At 42.7% G+C, this 24,897-nt stretch overlaps 1 protein-coding gene and 1 long non-coding RNA gene across 6 annotated transcripts in view; one reads left to right on the top strand and one right to left on the bottom strand.

Annotated features, from left to right (window-relative positions):
* Positions 1–10,802: 10,802 nt before the first annotated feature.
* The window catches only part of TACC1 (transforming acidic coiled-coil containing protein 1), a 32,967-nt gene continuing 18,872 nt past the window's right edge, over positions 10,803–24,897 (top strand). For 2 of the 5 annotated variants that reach the window (XM_085848103.1, XM_085848102.1), the window contains exons 1-2: positions 10,803–11,942; positions 14,906–14,997. In XM_085848103.1, coding sequence (XP_085704229.1) covers positions 11,827–11,942; positions 14,906–14,997 — 208 coding nt within the window. In that variant the 5' untranslated portion in view covers positions 10,803–11,826. The remainder of the gene's footprint in view (positions 11,943–14,905; positions 14,998–24,897) is intronic. The other 3 variants (XM_085848101.1, XM_085848099.1, XM_085848104.1) reach the window with 2 other exon arrangements.
* Positions 15,880–18,808, bottom strand: LOC147015698 (uncharacterized). Its single transcript, XR_015049800.1, has 3 exons — positions 18,675–18,808; positions 17,195–17,263; positions 15,880–16,022 (listed from the first exon to the last, which is right to left on the bottom strand). It is a non-coding gene; the product is annotated as an uncharacterized LOC147015698 (long non-coding RNA).

The raw sequence follows: 24,897 nt of genomic DNA, 5'->3' as shown, positions 1-24,897 counted from the left end.
ACTAACAACATAGATTATCATTGTGACGTTTTTATGACGTTCTGTGTGAAGATGCAGCAAAATATATGAATACACATAAACATAATTATGAGGTCAGCACACAACTCATGGGCTGATTCTGAAATTCCGGAAAATGTGCATAACTCCGCCAATATGTGATGGTTTTACTATTATTTAATTCCCTGAATGCTAGATATATGTATTTTGGTAGTTGCTAGCATGTTATAAATAGTATCACTGCATTCCTCATCCTTGAAAATGTACGATTAGCCACCAGAATCAATATCCTAGCTGGTCTACAACCTGAGAAACTGGTAAAATAACAACCGGTGGCGGCCATTTTACAAAATGCCCGCCATTTTGGCCACAGGATAATTCTGCGATGGCCCTATAGCTAAATATCATCCTTCGGGCATGATATAACAGTGTGCCAAAGTTCATGCTTGTATCATCAAAAGTACAATTCCCCCAAATATTTCACTTATCTGCTGGACTATTATGGAGATGGAAAGACAGATGAAGCTGGAATTTGTACAGGAGGGGATATCACAAGCCTCGGGGCCTCAAGCTAATCTTGTGGTTCCTTTTGGAATGATCAACAACATGGTACCCACGGAGAAAGGTTCAGAATATTTTCATGGAATTCATTTGCTAAAACCTGTTATTTGGGTCAATGGTGGTTTTATCATCCGCCTTCATGCTCTGATACTTTGCCTGAAGGCAGGTTGTTCATTTGCTCTCAGGAAAAATAATACACAAAACATACACTCATCCCTTTCCGAATGGTCACCCGAAAAATATTTCAAACTGCTGATGATTTACCTTTCGCTGACCCAACATTTTCCACATGGTGGAACAAGCAGTTGTTGTGCTAATAAAGTCCAGACAGAACACTGAGTTTTTGTCTTGTTTTTTTTTTCAAACCAAATATGGCTGAGAATAATGTCACATTGTAATTTTTGCATGGGCGAGAAAACACACACACACACACACACACACACACACACACCCTGAGAATGTTATTAAAATCGGTGCAGCAATATAGGACAGCTGTTCGTGCAGAGACCACACACTTAATACCTTTTTAGTTGTCTGATCTGCGTTCAATAACTGACGGACCAATAAACTGTCAGATTGGTGGGCTGCCCCATCGGATGGTGCACTTTTGTGCATCCAGTTTGACAGCATGGATATTAAACAGGGAATCTCATTTGCTGGCATTCGTTGGTGGATGTTGAACGTCCCACAGTGTCTTTCATGAAGAGTGGGGTCGTTCGCACCTGCAGTCTGAACAGATTACAAAATCGTCACTCACTCAGTCAAACGTCAGACCTGGCTAGCCAGTTCAGGACAGAGTCGTGCCAAAAACTTCCCTGACTCATCCCTTTATGGGAAAAAATTGCAACTGTTAAAGTGATGGTAGTAGTCATCGTAGTGATTTTGTTGTAATGGCTTTAGAGAATTGCACTCAGGGCACAGGAAAGCTCAAACAGACATAAGTTTTCTGGTTAATGTCACTTGACTTCCTCATCCCTGCAAGTCCATGTTTCGAGTTGCAATAGTAGTAGTAGTAGTAGTAGTAGTAGTAGTAGTAGTAGTAGTAGTAGTAGTAGTAGTAGTAGTAGTCGTAGTCGTAGTAGTAAACAGTGTTGCTATTTACGGAACTGACTTCCTCCACTCACACGGTCAAGGCGTTGATATTGATGGAACCATTTTCTCTTCTCTGCTGGTCCAGGCTGGAGTACCCCCAATGCAGTGTCTTTGCCCTAGTCTTGTTCCTTAACTATATAAACAACCTCGCCGATACTCTGGCAATCTCTCAGTTCCTTTTTGCAGATGACTCCACAAAGCAATTTTTGTGCAGAACCCAGCTGTCTCACTGATAGGCAGTAAACAGCTACGTCACTCCCTGTTGATCTGGAAATTATTTGGTGCTGGTCAAATAAATGGAACATCTCCTTCAATCCAGGAAAATCTCACAGCCTTACCCTATTGCCCTGGAAGGATCAAATGAACTCAGATATCTCCATGGTCATACACTGAAGGAGGTTCAGTCTCTTGAACTTCCAGACTTCACCATAAGCCATGATATCTTCTGGGACAATCACAGAGCAAAATTGGCCGACAAAGCCAGTTGCAGTCTGGACATCCTCAGCAACTCCAAGTCCTTCAATGAAAAATCAGAACTATTCACAGTCTACAAGACCTTTTAGTCCAGTAGATTTAGCCCCAGAATGGCTGAACCTGAAACAAATTGCAATAGTTTTTTCATTGCTGGATCTTGTTCAGGGGGTCACTCTGAATGTCCCAATATAAAATAGGACAAAATAGGACCACCGGAAGTCCCCTAATTTGCACAAATTCAAAATGGCCGCCATTGAGAACTTGGGGGGCTGATATCTCCTGAACGGTGCGTTTTAGACCCCATAAATGTATTATTAGCAGATAGGAAAGTGACCCCAAGGAATCCAAATATGTCGTCAAAATTTGTATATGATGTCATATATGTCAGAAATGACGTCATATGCATCATATATGATGTCATTGGTGTCAAACAAATTCAAAAGAGTTTATTTCCCTTATCATATAGTATACATCGGGATTGACAAATAAACTATGCAACACAACATGGAACACAACAAACCCCCTCCCCCCATCAGGGTAACCTACACCAGCACATTTCACCTAAGGTAAATGGACCCGACGGTCAGGTGACTCTTTGTTCAGGTGATCATGAGTGTATCTGTACAATACATCAGATTTATACGGCTATTTTTACACTGTGGGTATGAGTGATTTCATTTTGCATGCTTTGTGTAGTGATTGCTGTAGAGTGTACTGTGTATATGGTGTTTAGTTCAGATTGTTTGTGTGGGGTATTAGACGTCGTATGTACGCACATAGCATTAGGTAAACTACTTGACTGATTTTCGTGGAATTTAGCATAGCTTTGACAATATCCTAAAAACTAATTTTCCATCCACAGAGCGACATCTACACCATGGATGACACAAAGTGTGCCATGTGCGAGAAACAGCTTGAAGATGGCCGACAAACGTTTACTTTGACAGAGAAGGGTGCCCATAGTGTGAGGGAAGCTGCAAAATCAAGAGGAGTTGCCATCAACGTGATGGTGGGGCAGAAGTTTCACTCTGAATGCAGACTAGACTTTTGCAACAAGAAATCTATACAGTTTTCGTTAAAACAAAAGTTTCGGGAGGAGCCAGAGCCGCCAAGTCACCGTTCTATTGAACCCATATTTAACTTTTTGGAACACTGCTTCCTTTGTGGGATGTCAGCAGACACCAACTCTGATGGTTCTTACCCTGTTCGAACGTGGGACTTCCAGAGGTCTATCTTTAAAGCATGCGACCAAAGGCCCTCAAACGATCCTTGGGCAGAGAAAGTTTGGGGACGTTTGGCATCTTGCTTTGACCTTCAGGCGGAAGATGCCATTTACCACATAGTTTGTAGTGTAAACTTCAGAACAGGGAAGCAAATACCACTCCGTTACAGAAGATGGGTGAAAACGGCATCAAGACCCTAAGCGCAGATGGTGATGCTGATGTCTTGATTGTGAAAACGGCTGTAAGGTGTTCAACGTCTGCTTGTACGCAACTAATAGGAGAAGATACAGATCTTCTTGCACTGTTGTGTTTCTATTGCGGTGATGATTGCAAAGGACTCGTCTTCAGGTCAGAACGCAAGTGTGGGGAGAAGGAGGTGAAGAGGAGATTCTGGGACATTGTTTGCCTCAAGAAGCAGTTGGGGAAAGAATTGTGTAGTCTCTTGCCAGTGATCCATGCCATTGCTGGATGCGACACAACATCCAGGATATTTGGGATAGGGAAAGGAGCGCGCCCGTGAAGAAATCCCAAAATCATCATGAGTTTAAGTCGCAAATTCTAAAGTTGGCTCAAGAAGGGTTGGGGGAAAAGGACGTAGATAAGGCAGGAGAGAGCGCTCTTGTCTTTCTATGTGGTGGAAAGATGGAAGAAAGCCTGGATGACCTGAGAGCCAGGAAGTTCTCGGAAAAGGTGGCTACCAGTGCTCGCAGTGTCCAAGTACAGACGCTACCTCCAACATCCAACGCAGCAAGATATCACTCACAGAGGGTTTACTATCAAGCCCAGGTTTGGATGGGGAAAGAAGAATTGAATCCAACGGATTGGGGGTGGCATTTGTCAGATGGTCGAATGCAGCCAAGCAAGATGGACTTGCTTCCTGCACCGGAATATCTGTTGAAAATAATCCGCTGCCAATGCAAGGGTGATTGTGACACCCTACGTTGCAGCTGTCGGAAAAATGGCTTAGAGTGTTCACCATCATGCACGGGATGCAAAGGGACATCATGCACTAATAAGGGGGATGTTGCCACCAATATTGATTCAGACTAAGTAAAACCTCATCATGTGAATAAGCCAGGACATGTATAGGACAGACTCTGTGGAGGTATACATTTGAATATGTTAATGTACAAGGCATAGCTCATGGAACATATTTCAGACTAGGATATTTCCAAAGAATGTCATACATGTACTTCCTACAAACACATTGAGGAAAACATAAATTTAATATAAATTATATCAATGACGTCATTTCTGACATATATGACGTCAAAATTTGTATATGACGACATATTTGGATTCCTTGGGGTCACTTTCCTATCTGCTAAAAATACATTTATGGGGTCTAAAACGCACCGTTTAGGTCTTTAGGAGATATCAGCCCCCCAAGTGCTCAATGGCGGCCATTTGGAATTTATGCAAATTAGGGGACTTCCGGTGTTCCTATTTTATATTGGGACATTCAGAGTGACCCCTGAACAAGATCCAGCAATAAAAAAACTATTGCAATTTTACTGGACTATTTGTCCATTACTCACTGGAGTATCTCTGTGTTTGTGTGTGAATGTATATATATATATATATATATATATATATATATATATATATATACATACAAAAAAAATATATAAATATATATATATACACATCTCCATCTGCAGAATGTACATTTTTCAACATTATTGCTTTCTCCCACGATGAGGGAAAGCACAAGGTCTGTTGCTCTTACATCGCAAGCAGGATGGTGGCTCGTGTTTTTTTACTGCCTCTCTGACTGTCCCGTTTTACTGACTGACGTTAAATGGGTGTCCCATATGCCAGCATTCATTGATGGACGTTAAAGATTCCATGGTGTCCTTCGCAGAGTCGGCGAGCTATCGCCGGCACCATGACCAAATTCCTGCCCCAACCAGCAGGAGGAATTGCATCAGTGGCATAGCCACGCCCTCAACCAATAATGATCCCTCCCCCCACTTACCTCAACAGCCTTGTGCTGCCTCGCCTGTATTTTCTCCCTCTGTTCTATCAACCCTCAAACCCTTGACAACTCCAGGATGTAAGCCTTGTTCCAGTGACCTCTTACTGGTTAAACTTTAAAAATCTAGACCGATTTCTCATCTGTAGATCCAAGCTGATCAACTCTTTTGTTATACCGGCTGTTCTATTATATCCCTCTCTTTCCTCTAGGGCTTCAAGCAGGTGGTGCACCACCATCCCATGTCAACGCTCCTCCCACCTCCCTTTCCCCATCCTTAATCACAAACTTTATTATCCCATCATGAACTCTTCCAAACCCAATCCTCAAACTTGAAGGTTACTGCATTTATTCCTCTCCTGTCTGTTCCTTCCATTGCTTAAAGTGTCCAACTGTTGCCCCTGCTGCCACACACATACCCTCCCTCACCTTGCCCTTCCATGGGTCTTGATCTTGTAAAGAAAAAAAAAAACCTGTGTCATAGCACCATGCCATCTACCACTTGGCAGATTGTCAGAGCCCATTAAGACCTGGTGTTGGCTTTACAGTTAAGGTGTCTGGCTTAAGATCTTAGGGTCTTGAGTTCAAGTCCATGTCGGGCCGTCGAATTAACACCAGGTAGGGTTGACAGCCTATCATCCTTCTGAGTTTAGCAAAATGAGTACCAGCTTGCTGGTAACAGGGGCATTGCATCAGTGGCACAGCCACTCCCCCAGAAAATGATGCAGCCAAGCAGTCATGGGCTGCATATGAACGATAAAAAAAGAGCCCATTAGAATGCTTCAATGAATGTTCATAAGATTTCCATAAATATGCACACCATGTGACCTTGAATGCCAAATCAACATGAGACTCTAAGGTGAAAGCAAATGGGACTCCTCTCAAAATATCTCAAGAAAACCCCACACTGTCCAGTATATTAGCCACTTCCTGATAAAATAGGAATGAAGCAACTGCATTCAAGGAAATTCTCCATCGATAACCACCCTGAATGGGAAGTGGCTGCAGTTGTTTCCAAAGGCGGGATAATATCTTGCCTGTGGTACCAACTTCCTTTGTCTCTTCAATCTCATTATTCAATCCAGGGCTTCAAGATAGCCATTCACCACCATTTCAGGTCACCCCCCATCCACAACCATGATCTTTATCTATCCCATTAACCTTCCCCCAAACCCACCTCTTTCTGAATTTCCAATTTTTTCATCCACTTCTGCTATTAAGAGTTTGTGACTGTCCCCATCTTGTTCACCCCCTGCTGTCATTCTCCACATCTCTTATCCCTCCAAATCTCCCTCTATTTTGTCCCTGGTGACCGCCCACCCGCCCCACAACCTTATCTGTCTCCTGGTGTTTTCGTTCTGTTATGTCTTGATCCGTTCTGTGTTCCAGCTCCTCCATAAACCTCATCTGGATTTATACTAATAAATGGCAGTACGTGTCAGTCAGTGTGTGCGTGTCTCCTCCACAACTCCAAAACCATAAAACCTAACAGCCTGAAACTTTGCATGCAGACTCAGGGAATTCCAAGGAAATGCAAGAGTGAAAATTGATTGTTTGGGTTAATTAAAACACCCCTTTTGAAGATAATTCACGGCCTCATTCAATTATATCCTTTATCAGGAACATCTTGGCCACCTCGCTCTTTGCAGTTTTAAGGCGTCTCCTGGGTAAACTCACTGGGGTCTGAAGCCACCATGTTTTTTTGGCCTGCTCAACCATGCCTTCACTTGGAACAGGCCGCAACTATTTCTTAAAGATAAAGTTTTTTTTCTTTTCCTCACTCATATTATCGAATGCCTGGTAATCATAGCTACAAATCACTGGGTACATCGTTTTGGAAGTGCTATAGTTTTCAAATGAGGAGCTTGGAGAGATTTCATGCATTATATGATGCGATTTTCCACAATCTACTCTCACGGACTAATTGAAATGTATCATCAAAATATTATTTCGCTTTTGAGGACCGGATATCATCCGGACTAAATAAGTGTCGAAATCTGGAGTGAAATGTGATAATTTAAAGAAACACCGAATCTGAGAACTAAGCCGATATACCGATTTACTTTGAGCAAGCAAAGCTATGTTCTCTCCTTCATAGATACTCAAGAAAATGTGAAATTTCCAAAGCATTAAAAACTTTTCTTTTACTACTGTTTGGAGAATTATATTGAGAGAACAAAAGATTTAAGAATGTGCCAAAGTTAATGAGCTTCATTCAGCAAATTGACTTCATGCATTCAGTGTTTGACCTCGTGCCCTGTCCCCCAGAGGGAACGCTTATCCACAGCGTCTGCCAGATCTGTGTGTATATTTTCAGAGGTTTCGTGAGGTGCTCTACAGGGAATCAAAGCAAATATGGTGAAAAACGGACGTTTTAAGATAAAGTTATAACGTTTATGCAGACTGCGAACGATGTACTACATGACGGGTGCACAGGCAAGCAGGCGATGTGGCGGATTATCTGCAATGTTTTTTCACGGGCAATTAAACTTTGCGATGTCTTCAGGGTTGTTCTGCATTAAACATCAACTCTTTTGTGGATAAAGTCATTATTTGAACGAATTCATTTTATTTCTTAAACTGCTGCATGCGTGGTGAAGACCGGCTTTAAAGTTAAAGGGATCCTATATGGTATGCAGCCACAACCATTTAGCTAGCCAGCCATTCCTTATCAACCATTTAATTGGAGTGCTTGCTTGAGTGCTTAAGCTACTTGCCGAGCGCCCTTCGCACTACATCATTCAGAGCGAGTGGTTCGTGCTCTGTCATTCTGAGTGAGTTGTGAAATAAGAGCCAATTTTCGAGCCGTTTGCCATATTAACGTGGTTTCTAAATTACCGAGCCAACATTTTTTCCATCCGTCACACGCAGCGGTTTATAAAGACTAATGTTGGTGAACATATCCCTGAAACATCTATGTAAATGCAATGTTGTTTTATGGTGAAAGCTACTCAGGGTTTTTAGGTTGTAAAGAGTACGTACTGTAGTTGGTAATCACACTGACTCTAATCTGCCAATTCCTGAAAAATTGCCGATATCGGCCAAGCACTAGTGTGTGTGTGAGTGAGTGAGTGAGTGAGTGAGTGAGTGAGTGAGTGAGTGAGTGAGTGAGAGAGAGTGAGTGAGAGAGACAGACAGAGAGACAGACAGAGAGACAGACAGAGAGACAGACAGAGAGAGATTCGTAAAGCACAACATATTCTCTTTGACAACTCCACTACCCAACCCCCCCCCTCTCTCCCTGTGTCTGTCTGTCTGTCTGTCTGTCATCCCATCATTGCTCTTCCCCCTCCCACTACAGTGCATCTATCTCTATCTGTCTGTCTGTCTGTCTGTCTGTCTGTCTGTCTGTCTCTCTCAGCTGGATAGTATTTATCTCTGGACGTGTCCAGACAGTGGTTATATCTGGATGGTGTTTGTCTCCAGACATGTCCAAGCAGTGTTTGTCTCTTGACAGTTTGGCTCTGAGCGGTATTTATGTCCAGACGGGCTTTTGTCTCCAGACGGGAGCATGTCTTCGGATGTGTCTAAGCAGTGTTTATGGTATGACCGGTACAAAATGAATTTCAGACTATTTTGTTTCCATCTTTACTGTTATTCTTGGCAGAATCATTTTGACGAGAGTATGAATCGTAATTAATGCTCCATGAACACTCTACCTTCCCTTCCTCTCACCTCACACAGTCTTTCCTTCCCCCACCCCTCCTCGCTCACCCACCCCTCCTCCTCTCTCTCCTTTCCCTTCCACCTATTCTCTCTCTCTCTCTCTCTCTCTCTCTCTCTCTCTCTCTCTCTCTCTCTCTCTCTCTCTCTCTCTCTCTCTCTCTCTCTCTCTCTCTCTCTCTCTCTCTCTCTCTCTCTCTCTCTCTCTCTCTCTCTCTCTCTCTCTCTCTCTCTCTCTCTCTCTCTCTCTCTCTCTCTACCCCCTTTAGTATCCCCATCAGCGAAGCGATGGGTGGTATTTACAAGTATAAAATAAAAGATAAAAAGTCTGGTTGCTTAGCAGTTATTTGATGGACCAATCAATAGGATTATCATCCAGATGGGAGAAACCCTCAGATATTCAATAGATCTGGTTAAGTGATTCCACCGATCAGCGTTACATAAGGATGTCTACAGGTATGTTAGTTAAAAGAAGAGACATAATATGATGTTGATGATGATGATGATGATGATGATGATGATGTAGTACCATACTCTTTACAGAGCGTTGGTGCTGCCAAAACAGATTATTGGCAAGGGTTAAACCGAGTGCTTTCCAATGCCTTCCCAGCATTGTTTGAACATGATCTTTCCTTTCAATGCTGAGCGTTCAGCAAGGAAGCAGCATATACATATACATATACATATACATATACATATACATATACATATTTTTTCTTTGGTATGACTCAGCCAGGGCTTTAACCACTGACCTCCCAGACTCAGAGCGGACACTCTAACCACTATGCCATCGAGTCTGGTATAAGAGAGACATATCCACGAGATTTGTGACGAAACTCCTCCACGACCCTTGGAACCTGTAAAAGAACAAACCAACAACAAAATCGTGCAACATGCAAAATATGATTGAGGCAATGGGTGATGGCATGGGAAAGATAACAGAAGTACTGTCAGCCAATGTGCTTTCTGCACATACCTTCTCCATACGTTGATGCTCCTGAGCTCATGTGGGACATAAAAAAAGTTCTTCAAGTTGTGAACAGTAACAGAATGTGCACGACAATTCTACAAGAGAGTAGCAATCAGTCGTGCTTGGCACTAGATGATAACATCTTAGAGGCATGACATAAATCGTTGCTACAGGCGCTGTTGTAAAAGTTTGTTGGCAATGGCATCAGGATTATCTGATGTATTCTCCCACCCCTACCAAGATATATATATATATATATATATATATATATATATATATATATATATATATATATATATATATTATCCACAGTGTTCTTTTACCCTGAAACACCCACAATTTGTTGTGAATAAATCAAATCCTGTTCACTCACTGTTCTGTACACTGGTGATGCACAAGTTTAGTGTTTGTGAAGATAAGATGTTCAAGATTCCCAATCTTCTGATCTCCAAAGCATGACATTAAACACCCAGCTGCTCATTAAAACTCATGGAGTGTTGCCTCAGGTGTAACTTCACTTTTTCGAGTGTGAAACAGTCATCAAACTAACCTAAAAATGGGTCCTGAAATAGGCTTGGTGATCCTGTAGCTGCCAGACCAGGCAATGCAATGCAGACCATGGCTAAGGTTTCATTGTTCCCATTCTTCGAACACGGTGCAGATTTCTAGTTTGCTTTCCAACCCTCTGGGACCGAAAACCATTGTAAGTTGTATCCCAATGGCTGTGGAAAACTTGCTATTTTCTTTTCACATGCAGTTACTCGAGAGGGAAGTGTGTTCAGCCGTTAGTCCCGCCTTCCGCCTCTGGCCGCAATCCACGGTGTTGCCTCATTCCTTGAAGGTTTCAAACTTCACTCCCGGCTTAGCTCACGACGACGGACTTGGCAGAGAGGCTGCTTAACAATGATAATGCTTGTTCAGTGAGGTCCTTTGACTGAAAACACATCTTCTCAAGGACCATCTGGCTGTGAAACCATCTGATTGTAGAACCACCATCCTGTGGAACCATCTGGTCGTGGGGTTTTCCATCTTTGAGGCAATCTGCCTATACTGCGACACAGTCTTATTATAGGGCCATCTGATTGCGGAACTGTCCGACACTGGGTTGTGTGACATTCCGGATGCCGCCAGCATGCCTCAGCCTGAGGATCGAGGGGAGGGTGCAATGAAAGGCACATTGTGCATCTCGAGAAGTTGGACAGCTGAGTGTTCTGTGGAATGCCTGTTAGCGTCGGCATGGAGTCCCTTTGAAATGCCAGTGGGATCTATCCTGGCGGAGGATCATTAGAAACGTGGGTATATGTCCAACACCATAGATTTCACTTTCATACCCTGGGCTCAGGCAGAGGTTTCGGAACGATATGAAAATTGATAAAAAGATGTAGAATTTGTGTCGTGAAGTCTGCCAAGCAATCGAAAAACAAATAACATTCCTGAGAACTTGAGCTGCAGCCTTTGGTCTGACCAGGCCCATTTGCACGTGGTTTGTGGGCGCGAGGCGTGGGCAATGTGCAGGGTGCAGGTTGATAACAGGCAGTAAGTTTCCAGAGTTCCCTTTGCGAGGAGAACATTGTTACAAACAACTTCAAGCCGCCATTTGTGTTGGGGAAATTATTCATAAAATGAAAGTGAGCTCATCTGTGCCAATGTAACTGATCTCTTTAAACAGCAAAGTAAAGCAAGTTCAAGGAAGAAAGACAACATTATCAGGCAGTTGGCTTGTCGACATATCGTTGTTCAAGATCCAACAGAAGAGGCAGATTTGAGGGCCTTGGAAGACGCTGTGAGGTTCCTATTGGGCTGCAGATAGTGGGTGCTTGGAACTTTGAACACGTGTGCAGCCCCCAAGGCATTTGGGATGCGCTAGAAGGATGGACTATGGGCAGATGGATGTGCCGGACAGCGGGGGCTGGTTCTCCCCAAGCAGCTGGGCACGATGGACGTGGTCCACTGGTTTGCAGCTTGTGCACAGGGTCTCAGGAGGAAGGTAAGCGTCCATGCTTTTGGACAGAATGCCGAGAGCTGCTTTCAGTCTTCCTGTGGATGGTCAGTCATGGACTAACTAACCACAGTGAGACCAGACTTCACGCATACTATTTTTGATGGACTTGACTGTCACTCTTGTCGAAACTACGTAGAATAGACACACATTGGTAATGATTGATCTGTTCATATAAACCAAGGAGGGATTTCATGAGTTCATAGCCACTGTTTACAATAAAACTCAGTATTTTACACACATACGTGCGTGTATGTATATGTATATGTATATATATATATATATATATATATATATATATATATATATATATATATATATATATATATATATATATATATATATATATATATATATATATATATATATATATATATGTACATACACATATAAATATATATATATATATATATATATATATATTCAGTATATACAGTATATACATATATATATATATATATATATATATATACTTTTTTATGATGTAATATGATGCTGAGCACCAATTTGTAGAGTTACTGCATTGCTCAAGTTTTTCAGCATTTTGCTGCCTTTCCAGTACAGTGTTACATCATATTTATAAATATCTATATTTGGCTTATAAAAGTTTGACCAAAAAAAATATTCTAATTCTTATTTCATAGAACATGTAGAAAAACGTTAATTTGTGGTTGAACATAATTGGTAACTCCTCATTAATGTACATATTGAACCAAGGAAGGAAGAGTGTTGATTGAAAGCTCAACAAATGAACTTTTCTTCTTTCATATTTGTTGTACCTCAAGTAAATTCCTGTTGCAAGTGAAGGCTTTAACCTTAGTAAAGAGGCCACACAACTATCCTAAACAAAATACTGAATTGGACTTCTCGATGATGTTAAAAGTCACAAAGTTTGCTCATATCTACAAAGCATACAACAATACAAGCAAAGCAAATAAACAGCTCAAAAAAAGCCAGTGTAGTTGGGAAGATCCACATTGAGAAATGAAGGCACTGTCAACTTACATAGCTGCCCAGCAGGAAAGGAGCCTTACCTGCTGGGCAGCTGTACTTAGTGGTGGTACCTCATCTTGTTTTTAAAAATAAATAGCTGGCTATCTCGTAATTGTATACGCGAAGTGAAAAGTGGGGTTAAGAAATTGGTTCACTTTGTCTGTCTGTATGTCTGTCTACAAACGTCAGTTTATGATCAAGGAACAACTTTATTTCAATTGAATGGTATATATTGAAACACAAATCTGAACATGAATCAGAATACGAAGCAGTACTCTGGCTCTTCATTTGTCCTGATCACACATGTGCAGAGGTGAGAGATAATTTTTAAGTGGTAAAACCACTTCAATATTTGGGTATGTCCTTCCTTCCATTCATCCATCCATAAAAAAATGAAGAAGAACCTTGCTAAACCACCATGTTTGATTCTAAAGGTTTCTTAAGGGTTTTTTTCATTTTGGGCTTTGCCTATCTATATATATAACTAAAACTCTCATCTTGTATGTATGTTCCCGAAATACAGCCAAAACGGTACATGATAGCGCAAAAATTTTCAGGCCACCTTACTCACTATTCTCCTACGGTGTGCAGTATCAAGTTTCGTTCAAATCAGGCAACAAAAAAAAATATCGAAAAATCAATTCCCGATTCAGTCAAATACTCTTTGGGAGAATTTGATCAATGGTAACAACCTCAGCGGTATAATTCGCTAGAGCTATCTTTTTTTTTTTTCTTGAAATGATTTTTTTTTTTTTCATCAACTGCTGTCACAACGGGAACCCAATGGGTTCACGAGTCATCTAGTTTCATATTAAAAATGCCAAACTGAACCACATCCTTCAGACATGGGTGCATTATTTTTTACTCTGTCTGGCAGTCAAACAAAATTTAAAATCATTCCAAACAGGAAACCGACTGTTTTTAAGGACATCGTAAAGGACACAAACAGGCATGAAGAACTAATGTAACATATTAAACAGGATGGTGCAAAGGACACTGCATGAACGGCAGTAATTTTCTGAATTTTTTTGTTTTATACAACCGTTAAAATTTTCATTTAATTCTAATTGAATAATAAACTTGAACACAGCTGAAAACACAAATCACCTTTTTGGCACTTTCAAAACCCTTCCATTTAGCAGTACTTGGCCAAAATATTACAGCATTTTACATCATGACGACCAATAAAATTTGCCACTCGCACGTCGTTTCTCAAGAATGCATGGGGTAAGGTGTTCTATGAACTCCCTGGTTGTTTTGAGCATTGAATTTGAGTGATATCTCATAAGACTCGTGAGCACATTATCAAAGTGATTAAATAAAGCATATTGTGTTCTATGAACTCTCGAGTTCATACATGGTTTTGATGCTGAGGACAGGTGCATGGTGTCATTGGTCGGGTGTCATGATTACCTCCACTACCGAAGGTGGGCGGAGGTTATGTTTTCACTCATTTTTGTCTGTCTGTCTGTTTGGCTGCAAGCAGGATATCTCAAAACGTTATTGACAGATTCGGACAAAACTTGGACAGGTTAGGTGTGTAATATGGACGAATAGATTTGATTTTGGTGAAGATCCAGTTCCGGATTCAGATACTGTAATTTTTTAAGTGATTCTTCACCATTAAGAGATCGGGCGAAAAAAAAACGATATATAGCACGATATCTCAAACGTTTACGGACGGATTCGGATGAAACTTGTTGGACCAGTTGTGTCGGTTGCAAGAACAAGATGATTAGATTTTAGGAAAGCTATGGTAGGAGATCCAGCCTATCAGTGGGCAACGAAACGTAAATTGTTCAGCCTGGCGGAGGTATGCACTCTACTGAGTGCCGTTCTAGTTGTAAATGTATGTGACTTGTCCAGATTGTGCATGAGAGATTTCTATTAAACAAAACAACATGATAATTAATGTTAAAAAATATATATATATATATATATATCAATGTGCATTACAGGGAAGCACACTCAAGGGAACTCGAGACATGTGAAGAAAGTGATCTGGACTTGACCCCTGATCTTGTACGTCGGCACGTAGAGCAGAATCTTGGTAAATCCAGCACACCTCATTCTAACAACTTATCTCATGCTTTGGTATCCATTCTGCTTTACTCTCATCACGTTTGAATATTTTCATAGATTGATCATGGTTCCTTCTCAAAGGGTTTCGATAGTGGGATGGAGTCGCCATTTCCACATACATTTTACATGTTGCAATTTAAGGATATGCACCATTGGTCAATGAATTTATGCATATATAATCCAGTACTAGTACTAAAAATTAAAAAAAAAGTGATCCTTTGCTCTACGTTGCTGAGAGGAAGAAGTGGAGCTTGGACTGTGCATGCACATCGAGCCGATTTTTGTTTCTGCTTTGTCCCATCTTCATGAGGAGAGTGGCTGGCTCGGTTTATATGATGCAAGCAAACTCATATTTATATACTCCCAAATAACCTGTCAGTATGGATAGGTTAATTCCCCCACATTTATGATTTATGACTTGTAATACAGGATTCCACTGTCATCCTGGTGTTTCATCAATTTGTGCGCCGTCCCTCAGTTGGACATTAAACTGGCATTCCACCTGCTGGAATTACTTGGTTGACGTTAAAGATCATACTGTGTCCTTCGAGAAGAGTAGGCCCTTCACGGTGACCTGTCCAACTCACAATCCCATGAGATTTGCAGAAACCACGTGGAATTACAACAGTCAAGACCATGACACCCGAAACCAAGAGATCGCAAAATCACTTTGCACATAGAGAAATGTACTATGCTGTACTGTATTGTACAGGGTGGTTACAAAGTCCCATTACCCTCCCCTCACCATCATTATCAACACTGGTGCGTTTTGTGTCAGTGCTATGTTTACAATGGTGCCAGGCCCACACTCAGAAGGGGCCCATAGTGACCGGTTTTAATTTTTCTTTTTTTGTGTACACATCATGATACATTTCAATAAAGAATATGTACATAATTTAATGCTACTTTTACAAAACATACGACATATTTGAATTGAAAAATAAACATACTGGTACTACCATTTCCTGGCACGTGACGTCACCACAGTCCACGCTGTTAATGGCGGACGTTCCAGTTTGAGCACCACACATGCAGAGCGGGAGAGTTATAGTTAGTTTCGAGGACAACTTGAGAAACAGCAACACAAATGATGATAAAAACATTTTAGGATGGCTTAGAAACACAGGCATAAAGCAGATAAGGATGAAAAAGAAGCAAAACTGCCTCGTATCAGTAGCTACCTCAGTTACAGCACTTGTGTTTCGACTTCGAATTGTAAATATCTACCTATATAAAACACAGTGTGTGTTTGTGTATTTGTCTGTCCCCCTACAATTTAAGAACGGTTTTAAAGGCCAATTTTTTTTTTAACACGACTGTGTGTTCACTACGTGTGTTATATTATGTTATATGTGTGACTGTGTGTTATATTATTCAGGATAAAAAAATCTCGAAAAATATTTTTCATAAAAGAGAAATTATGTCCCTTCTATTGTTAATGTAGACAGTGACTTAAACCGGGCCTCAAGGGTGGTGTACAGAAGCGTTATAAAAATAACAATACAAGGCGCAGGGAGGTGAAATTCACTGCGCATGATGTGCAATGCACACAGAGTAAAACGAGTGTTCATTTACATTCGCGCAATGTCCAATAGATACTGTAGATATAAGCATACCTGACGCTAGGCCGAGGCTTTAGACTTTGGCACGCTCACGAGGCTGTACCGTCAAAATGAAACGTCCCAGAAGATAAAGAAAATAGCATCACATTTGTACATGGAGTGCTTTAAAATAACACTTCTCACTACGAAACATCATATCTTCCGATCTCTGAATATTTCGTCAAATAAAACAATTCCAATCCATAATTGACGGGCTTTTATAGTAGTTGTAAATATAAATTATCTACATCTGTGTGCTGTGTTAAATACTACGACTGTTGATCTGTATTTTGCAATGGTTCCCCAAATGGAAGCCCACAAGTTTGTTTGGCGTCAGGCCCAAAAAATTGTTAATCCGGCCCTGTTTTGTGTGTACTGTATGTATATATGTTAATGTTAATACTTTGATTTTTATGATAATAAAAGTTTTGTGGATTCAGAGTTTACATTTATACCTTGCGTTCATTATATTCATTTATCAGGTTCTGCGGAGGGTGTAACAGGACTTTATAAACACCCTGTAAATTATATATTGGCTATTAAGAGGCATTGTAAAAGTGTTACCTTTGAAGTAGAAGTAAACGAGTAGACCTATCAGTCGGCTATAATCAACACAAAAATGGCGAGTGGCATCTGCAAAATAATAAAAGAGAAGACTATGCAAATCACAAAAGTCATCAAAAACTGTCACACAATCACAAAACTCAGGAGCAATCAAACACACAACTATGTCATTCTCCCCTTATTCATAAAAGACACTGCTCAGAGGTCCACCAGGTGAATAGGGGTTCGACAGACATGTACTGATCATCACAAAGGTTGCAAATCAACATTATTCTCAGCATTTTGCTCAAGAACTTGAGGGGGCATGAAACTCAGATCATTCATTTCCAGCAAAACTCTGCCAGTCCCACTCTCTGAATCGCAAGGACCATCATTTTGTTGTTCACATTCCTTCATGCCTCCTGCGGGGCCAAGTGTCGGATGGGTACAGTGGTTTCCCGGCCATCTGGGTAGCGGACCTGGGCGTACTGTGGATTCGCTTGAAGGAGTTCCACTTCGTCGATGAGTGGTTCCGTCTTACTCTGGTGCACAAGTCTTTTGAGTAAGATAGGTCCAGGTGTGCATAACCAAGTCGGTACTGAACTATCAGTCGCAGAACACCGAGCAAAATTTAACAGTCTTTCCTGGGGAGTGGCGTTCGTTGCTGTTGACAAGAGAACGAATCGAGTGCAACACATCAGGCAAGATCATTTGCCAACACTTGGTCGGCAATTCACGTGACCTCAGGGCCATAGTGATCGCCTTCCAGACTGCTCCGTTGTAACGTTCAGCTTGTCCATTACCCTGCGGATTGAAACTCATGGTTCTGCTGCTCATAATGCCTTTACTTGTAAGGAATTGACGGAGCTTTCTGCTCATGAAGGAGGGCCCACGGTCTGATTGGATGTAAGAGGGCATTCCAAAGAGGGCAAAAAGTTGGCAAAGACAGTCAATGACAATAGAAGTTGTCATATATGCACAAGGGAACATAAAATGGAATCTCAAGTACTCATCCATGATGGTGAGGAAGTACTGTTTTTTGTCAGTGCTTGGGAGAGGTCCCTTAAAATCCATATTAAGGCATTTGAATGGCTGAGTGGCATTTATAAGAAGAGCCCTTTCTGGCTGATAGAATCGAAGTTTGCACTCTGCACAGATTTTGCATGAACTGCTCACCCTTCGTACATCTTCCACCGAGTGAGGAAGGTTTCTAGATTCCACGGAGTGGTACATACGTGTGACTCCTGGATGGCACAGTGACTCATGAAGGTCAAGTAGTGAACGATGGTCCTGGCATGTACTGTAGATGAACGGTACGACCTCATGAAGGTGTCAGGAGGTATGTTTTCCTTCCCTGGACGATATATGATATCAAAATTGAAGCAAGATAGCTCCATGTACCAACGTATGAAGTTGGCATTCTTTATCTTACTTTTCTGTCATTTATCAAACATGTAGACCGAGTAAGGAAGGTTTCTAGAATCCAAGAAATGGTACATACGTGTGACTCTTGGATGGCACAGTGACTCATGAAGGTCAAGTCGTGAACGATGGTCCTGGCAGATCGCAGATCAGTTTTGAGTGTAAAATGTTTCCCAGTCAGATAGTGCCTCCAATGACAGATGGTTTTGATGATTGCCTGAGCTTCCTTTTCAACCAATGCAAAACAAGTCTCAGACCCCTGAAGGGTGCGAGAGAAGAAGTCTATGGGACACCCAGCCTGATTGAGTGTTTCAGCTAATGCAAACTCCAATGCGTCAGTCTCAACTTCAAAAGGTATCGACTCATTGATTGCATTTAGCACTGATATGATTCAATGTCTCGTTTGAGTGGCCGGAATGCTGTTTCAACCACCTTCGAGATGAGGAAAGTTTTTGTGGCACAAAGGGGGAAAATCTTGCTCGAAGTCATGAATCCACTGAGAATAGTAGGTGAAGAACCCAAGGATCAGGTGGACACTCTTCATGTTATGAGAGACAGGTAGCTCTCGCAGGGGGCAGAGATGTTTTGGATTTGACCGCATTTGACCATCTTCTATTATATAGGCCAGGATGCGAAGACTAGTGGTCAAAAACACACATTTATCTTTATTATAGCCAATGTTCTTCCTTTTGGCTGCTTCAAAAAACTGCTTCAGGTTGACATTGTGCTCGGCTTGTGTCATGCCACAGACAGTCAGATTGTCTGGGTAAGCAAATGCCCCAGCAAGATTCTCCTCCTTAATGAATGAATCCATAATACGTTGGAAACAAGCCACACCATTTGTGATGCCAAATGGGACTCAAGTGAACTGGTAGAGGCCTCCGCTGGATTTGATTGCCGTATATGGCTCGTCTTTGTTCTTTATGAGCACCTAGTGGGAGGTGCTACATCGATTGATGGTGTTGAAGATGCAATACTGAGCAATCTTATTGACTGTGTCGTTGATGCGAAGCAGTGGGTACCCATCAAGTAGCATATATCTGTTGATAATCTCAGAATAATCAATCACTAGCAGTTTCTTATGGTTTTCGTCCTTTGTGACAATGACCTGCGCATACTATGGGGAATTACTCGGTTTGACGATTCCTTCAAGTAACAACCGCTGGGTTTCTTTCTCAATAAATTTTCCGATCATCGAAGCTGTACCGACATGACCTGGTGGCAAGAGGATGGCATTCGGCAATCAGATTAGCAAACAGTTCCGGAGGGTCAACACACAGGGTGGTCAGTCCACAAAGTACGAGGAGGCAGAAAACCGCTGTATTCGAATGTACACTGTTATGCTGTTCCGGAAAATCTTGCCCAAGGATAATGTCTACACAAAGCTCATATCAGGAAGTATGGACAATCGCACATCTTGGTAGTTTGTTCCCTTTAAAGTTAGATTGACTTGGCAGAACCCAAGTGTTGTTGTTTAAAGAGATGCCGAGGCCATAGAAACAGCGTTGCCAAAATAGTAAATCTTTAAGGAATGTTGTCTGACGAGCTCTGGATGAATGAAGCTTTCAGTGCTTCCACTGTCGATGAGGCGATCAGCTTCAATCCCTTTGATGACAACTTTAGAAGTTGCTTTGGATAACGCCAGAGCAGTGGCTGTGGATGTCACAGAGGCAAGAGTCGGACGACTTACGGAACCTGAGGTTGCACCAGAAACTGAGGAAGCTGATGACGAATGACAGACTTTCATAAAATGTCCCTTCTCCTGGCACTTGTTACATGTGGCCTCGCGTGCAGGACATATTGAACGCGGATGCTTTGAGGAACCGCAAAAGAAGCGTTTACTGCTGGTAGCAGCAGATACAGATGAACAGTCAGGCGAGTCCTCAATAGCACTTTTCGGTTCAGAAGCAGTTGCACTGAATGATGACCCAGAAGACACACTGTATAGCTCGGAACTCTTTTGTGCCGAATCTTAAGCCCTGGCCTGATCAAACATAGTCACCCACTCTAATGTCTTATTTTCCAGGAGACGTTGACGGATCAACGAGGATTGTAGGCCACTGATGAATTAGTCTCTGACGGATTATTCTTGGTGTTGAGCAGCGGTCACATCCTTGAAGTTGCAGTCTTTACTTAAAGTCTTTAAGGCCTGCAGATATTTGTCCATTGATTTGCCAGGTTGTTGGTGACGAGTAGCGAGGAGATGGTGGGCGAAAATCTCATTAGTCGGCTTTATGAACAAAGCCTCCAATATTCCAATGGCATTCTCATATGTAGTACAGTCCGCAATACTCTCATAGATCCTTGGTGTGACAAAATTTGTCAGAACACTTCGTTTGTTCAGTCCTTCAGGGATGAAGTACGGCAGGAAAGTTGTGAAAAGTCTTAAACCAGTGTGCCCTTTCCTCAGCAGCCGAGCTTGAGTTTGGATCTGTATCTAGACGTTCTGATCTGAGCAGTTGATGCACACTGAGTTTTGCGTTGATTAAGTTGAAGTAGATACAAACGAGTCGGACCTTTCAGTTGGCTTTAATAAACACAAAAAGGGTGAGTGGCATCTGCAACAACAACAAAAGAGAAGAATAAGCAAATCACAAGTCATCAACAACTGGCACACAATTGGTTCACGAGTCAGTAAGTGACCACTATATTCGTTATGGGTGTGTCTGTTTGTCTGTCTGTCTGTCCCGAGCATAGGTCCGTGGGTTTTGATCCGATCCTGATAAAATTTGGGTGCGAGGTTTATATCATGATCAAGTTGTGTTTTCCTGAGAATGGGCGTGCTGCGCCCATTATGGGTGGAGCCACGCCCAAAAAACATGTGTTTTTAGGGGGTAGCCGATTTCAAGTTACACCTTCTCCGAGGGGGTTTGTCGAATCTGGCAGGGGTTTCGGTATTTGGTTAGCCCAATGGCACCTGCATAGCCCCACAGAGCTTAATTTTTCATTTTCATCCCAAGGTCAAGGTCACAAGGTCACGAACTTAGAAAATGTCAAAAAAAAATCAATAAATTGGGCATCGAGCTCCTTGGGTTTTCAACTGTTTCGAATGAAAGTTGGTATGCAAGTCGTGCTCTTCGAGTACGACAACTTTCATCATTTACCTTTTTCCCCGATTCCCGCCAGTTTGCCCGTGGCGTCCCCTCGAAGGTCAAAAAATAAAAAAGGCGAACCGTGTACATTGCTCGTGAACCATCGCCGTCTCCAGACTTGTCATATTATCACAATCACAAAACTCAGGATCAATCTAACACAAAACTATGTCAACGTTCAAAATGGAACTTTTAGTTATTCATTGAATGGATGCTCGTGAATGTACAGTTGATGTTTCTGGGTTAAGTTTTCTCCAGATCTATAAAAATTGTCGCGGGGGTGGCCGGCCCAAGTTAACCACCAGACCCAATTTGTGGTGACGGGCGGTTAACACCACCAACTCCCCGGGGATGGCCAAGCGGTTCATCAAGAGGAGGCGGACACGTTGATCGACGGAGATTTCAACATGTGCTCGAAGGGCAATGACGGACGGGCGGAGGATTGGTGGGAATGTAACGGAAACACAGGGGTTTATCCTTGAACCCAAGTCAATTACACGAATACAGTTTCTTCAAAATAAACACATTTAATGAACATACACAAACATTTACAAGACAATAATGTAAAAGGAAATAATAACAATAATAAATAACTCATACGAGGCCCCGCACACAGACGCCAATACAAACAAAGGGGTGACCAAAATGAAAAGAACTCCCCCTCCCTTTTTTAAGTACACTGGTACTCTGCTTGGGCCAGAGCTGATCCCCGTCGAACCCGGAATGGAGGCGCCTCCACCAGCGCGTGTACACGCGCGCAAAATGGCGCCGTCACTCGTAGCCGGACAGACATACACCAGGCAATCCACAAGCAGCTTTTCACACGACGGCTCCAAAGGTGCCACCTTCCTCGTGCGTCCCTCACACCGACCTCGTGCGTCCCTCACACCGACCTCGTGCGTCCCTCACACCGACCTCGTGCGTCCCTCACACCGACCTCGTGCGTCCCTCACACCGACCTCGTGCGTCCCTCACACCGACCTCGTGCGTCCCTCACACCGACCTCGTGCGTCCCTCACACCGACCTCGTGCGTCCCTCACACCGACCTCGTGCGTCCCTCACACCGACCTCGTGCGTCCCTCACACCTTCCTCGTGCGTCCCTCACACCGACCTCGTGCGTCCCTCACACCGACCTCGTGCGTCCCTCACACCGACCTCGTGCGTCCCTCACACCGACCTCGTGCGTCCCTCACACCGACCTCGTGCGTCCCTCACACCGACCTCGTGCGTCCCTCACACCGACCTCGTGCGTCTCTCATACCGACCTCGTGCGTCCCTCACACCGACCTCGTGCGTCCCTCACACCGACCTCGTGTGTGTGCTCTGCCCATGTCCTGTTCTATCCAGACGGAAGTCTTCCACAACCCACACGAGCAACGTGCCACCCTCTCCTGTGTCTGATAACCTCTGCCCCCGGGCCATGGCCTGCTCGCCCCCAAACCAGGGAAGGCGGGTCATCTCCTGTTTGTTGTCGTTCCAGGGATGAGTTTCCCAGCTTTCCTGCCTGGCTTGCAATATAAAAATCACAGGGAAAAAAAAATCACAAGGAAAAAAATCACAGAGGGCATTCACGTCCTGGGGACCTTACATTTACTCCATAAACGAATCAACACCACATCATTGACCCGTCGTGTGGTGATACGTCACACTTAATCTCACAGATTCCTTTAATTCCGTCGAGATGCTTTCCACTCGTCCACGGACCAAGCAACTCCACACAAGGTTAAATTCCCAATTAAATTCTTACATTTACATTTACATCCACCTCCACCAGCACCTCCACCTGCACCTCCACCTGCACCTCCACCTGCACCTCCACCTGCACCTCCACCTCCACCTCCACAGCCATAGCCACAGCCATAGCCATAGCCACAGCCACAGCCACAGCCACAGCCACAGCCATAGCCACAGCCACAGCCACAGCCACAGCCATAGCCACAGCCATAGCCACAGCCATAGCCATAGCCATAGCCACAGCCATAGCCACAGCCATAGCCACAGCCATAACAATGTGGTGCCGTTCACCGCTGACTTTGACTCCTTCCGGAAGAGGTTTATTTGTATTCAAATGTGTTCATTGTTTTGTATTTATTTATCCATATATGGACTTGAATATAACTATCATTAATCAAAGTCTTCATTCGGCATTGTAGAGTGATTAAAAAATAAAATCCGAAACAAAATCAAACATTTTTTGCCCAAACACTCCCACTCGCTGGCACTCACTGACAAACCTCTGAAAGTTTGACGAAGATCCGTTCAGCCATCTCTGAAAAAAATGGCGACACACACACACAAACACAGACACACACAAACACACACACACAAACACAGAGACACACACAAACACACACACAAACACAGAGACACACACAAACACACAGAGACACACACAAACACACAAACACAGTGACACACACACAAACACAGTGACACACACACAAACACAGAGACACACAGAAACACAGAGACACACACAAACACACACACAAACACAGTGACACACACACAGAGACACACAAACACACACAAACACAGTGACACACAGAGACACACACAAACACACACACAAACACACACACACAAACACACAAACACAGTGACACACACACAAACACAGAGACACACAAACACACACACACACAAACACAGAGACACACACAAATACACACACACAAATACACACACACAAACACAAACACACAAACACAAACACAGAGACACACACAAACACAAACACACAAACACACAACACACACACAAACACAGAGACACACACAAACACACACACAAACACAGTGACACACACAGACACACACAAACACACACATACACAAACACAGTGACACACACACACACAAACACAGAGACACACAAACACACAAACACACACACAAACACAGAGACACACACAAACACAGTGACACACAGACAAACACAGAGACACACACACACAAACACAGTGACACACACAAACACACAGACAAACACACTGACACACACACACAAACATACACACACACACACACACACACAAAGACAGTGACACACACAAACACAGTGACACACACACAAACACAGAGACATACACAAACACACACAAACACAGAGACACACACAAACACACACACAAACACAGACACACAAACACACACACAAACACACACACAGAGACACACACAAACACACACACAAACACAGAGACACA

Source organism: Eptatretus burgeri, chromosome 12 (assembly GCF_056783735.1).
Source record: "Eptatretus burgeri isolate ZD-2024b chromosome 12, Ebu_testis_v1, whole genome shotgun sequence".
NCBI classification, from domain to species: domain Eukaryota; kingdom Metazoa; phylum Chordata; class Myxini; order Myxiniformes; family Myxinidae; genus Eptatretus; species Eptatretus burgeri.
The sequence above is the reverse complement of the archived record's forward strand: the minus strand, read 5'-3'. Positions and strand labels throughout refer to the sequence as shown.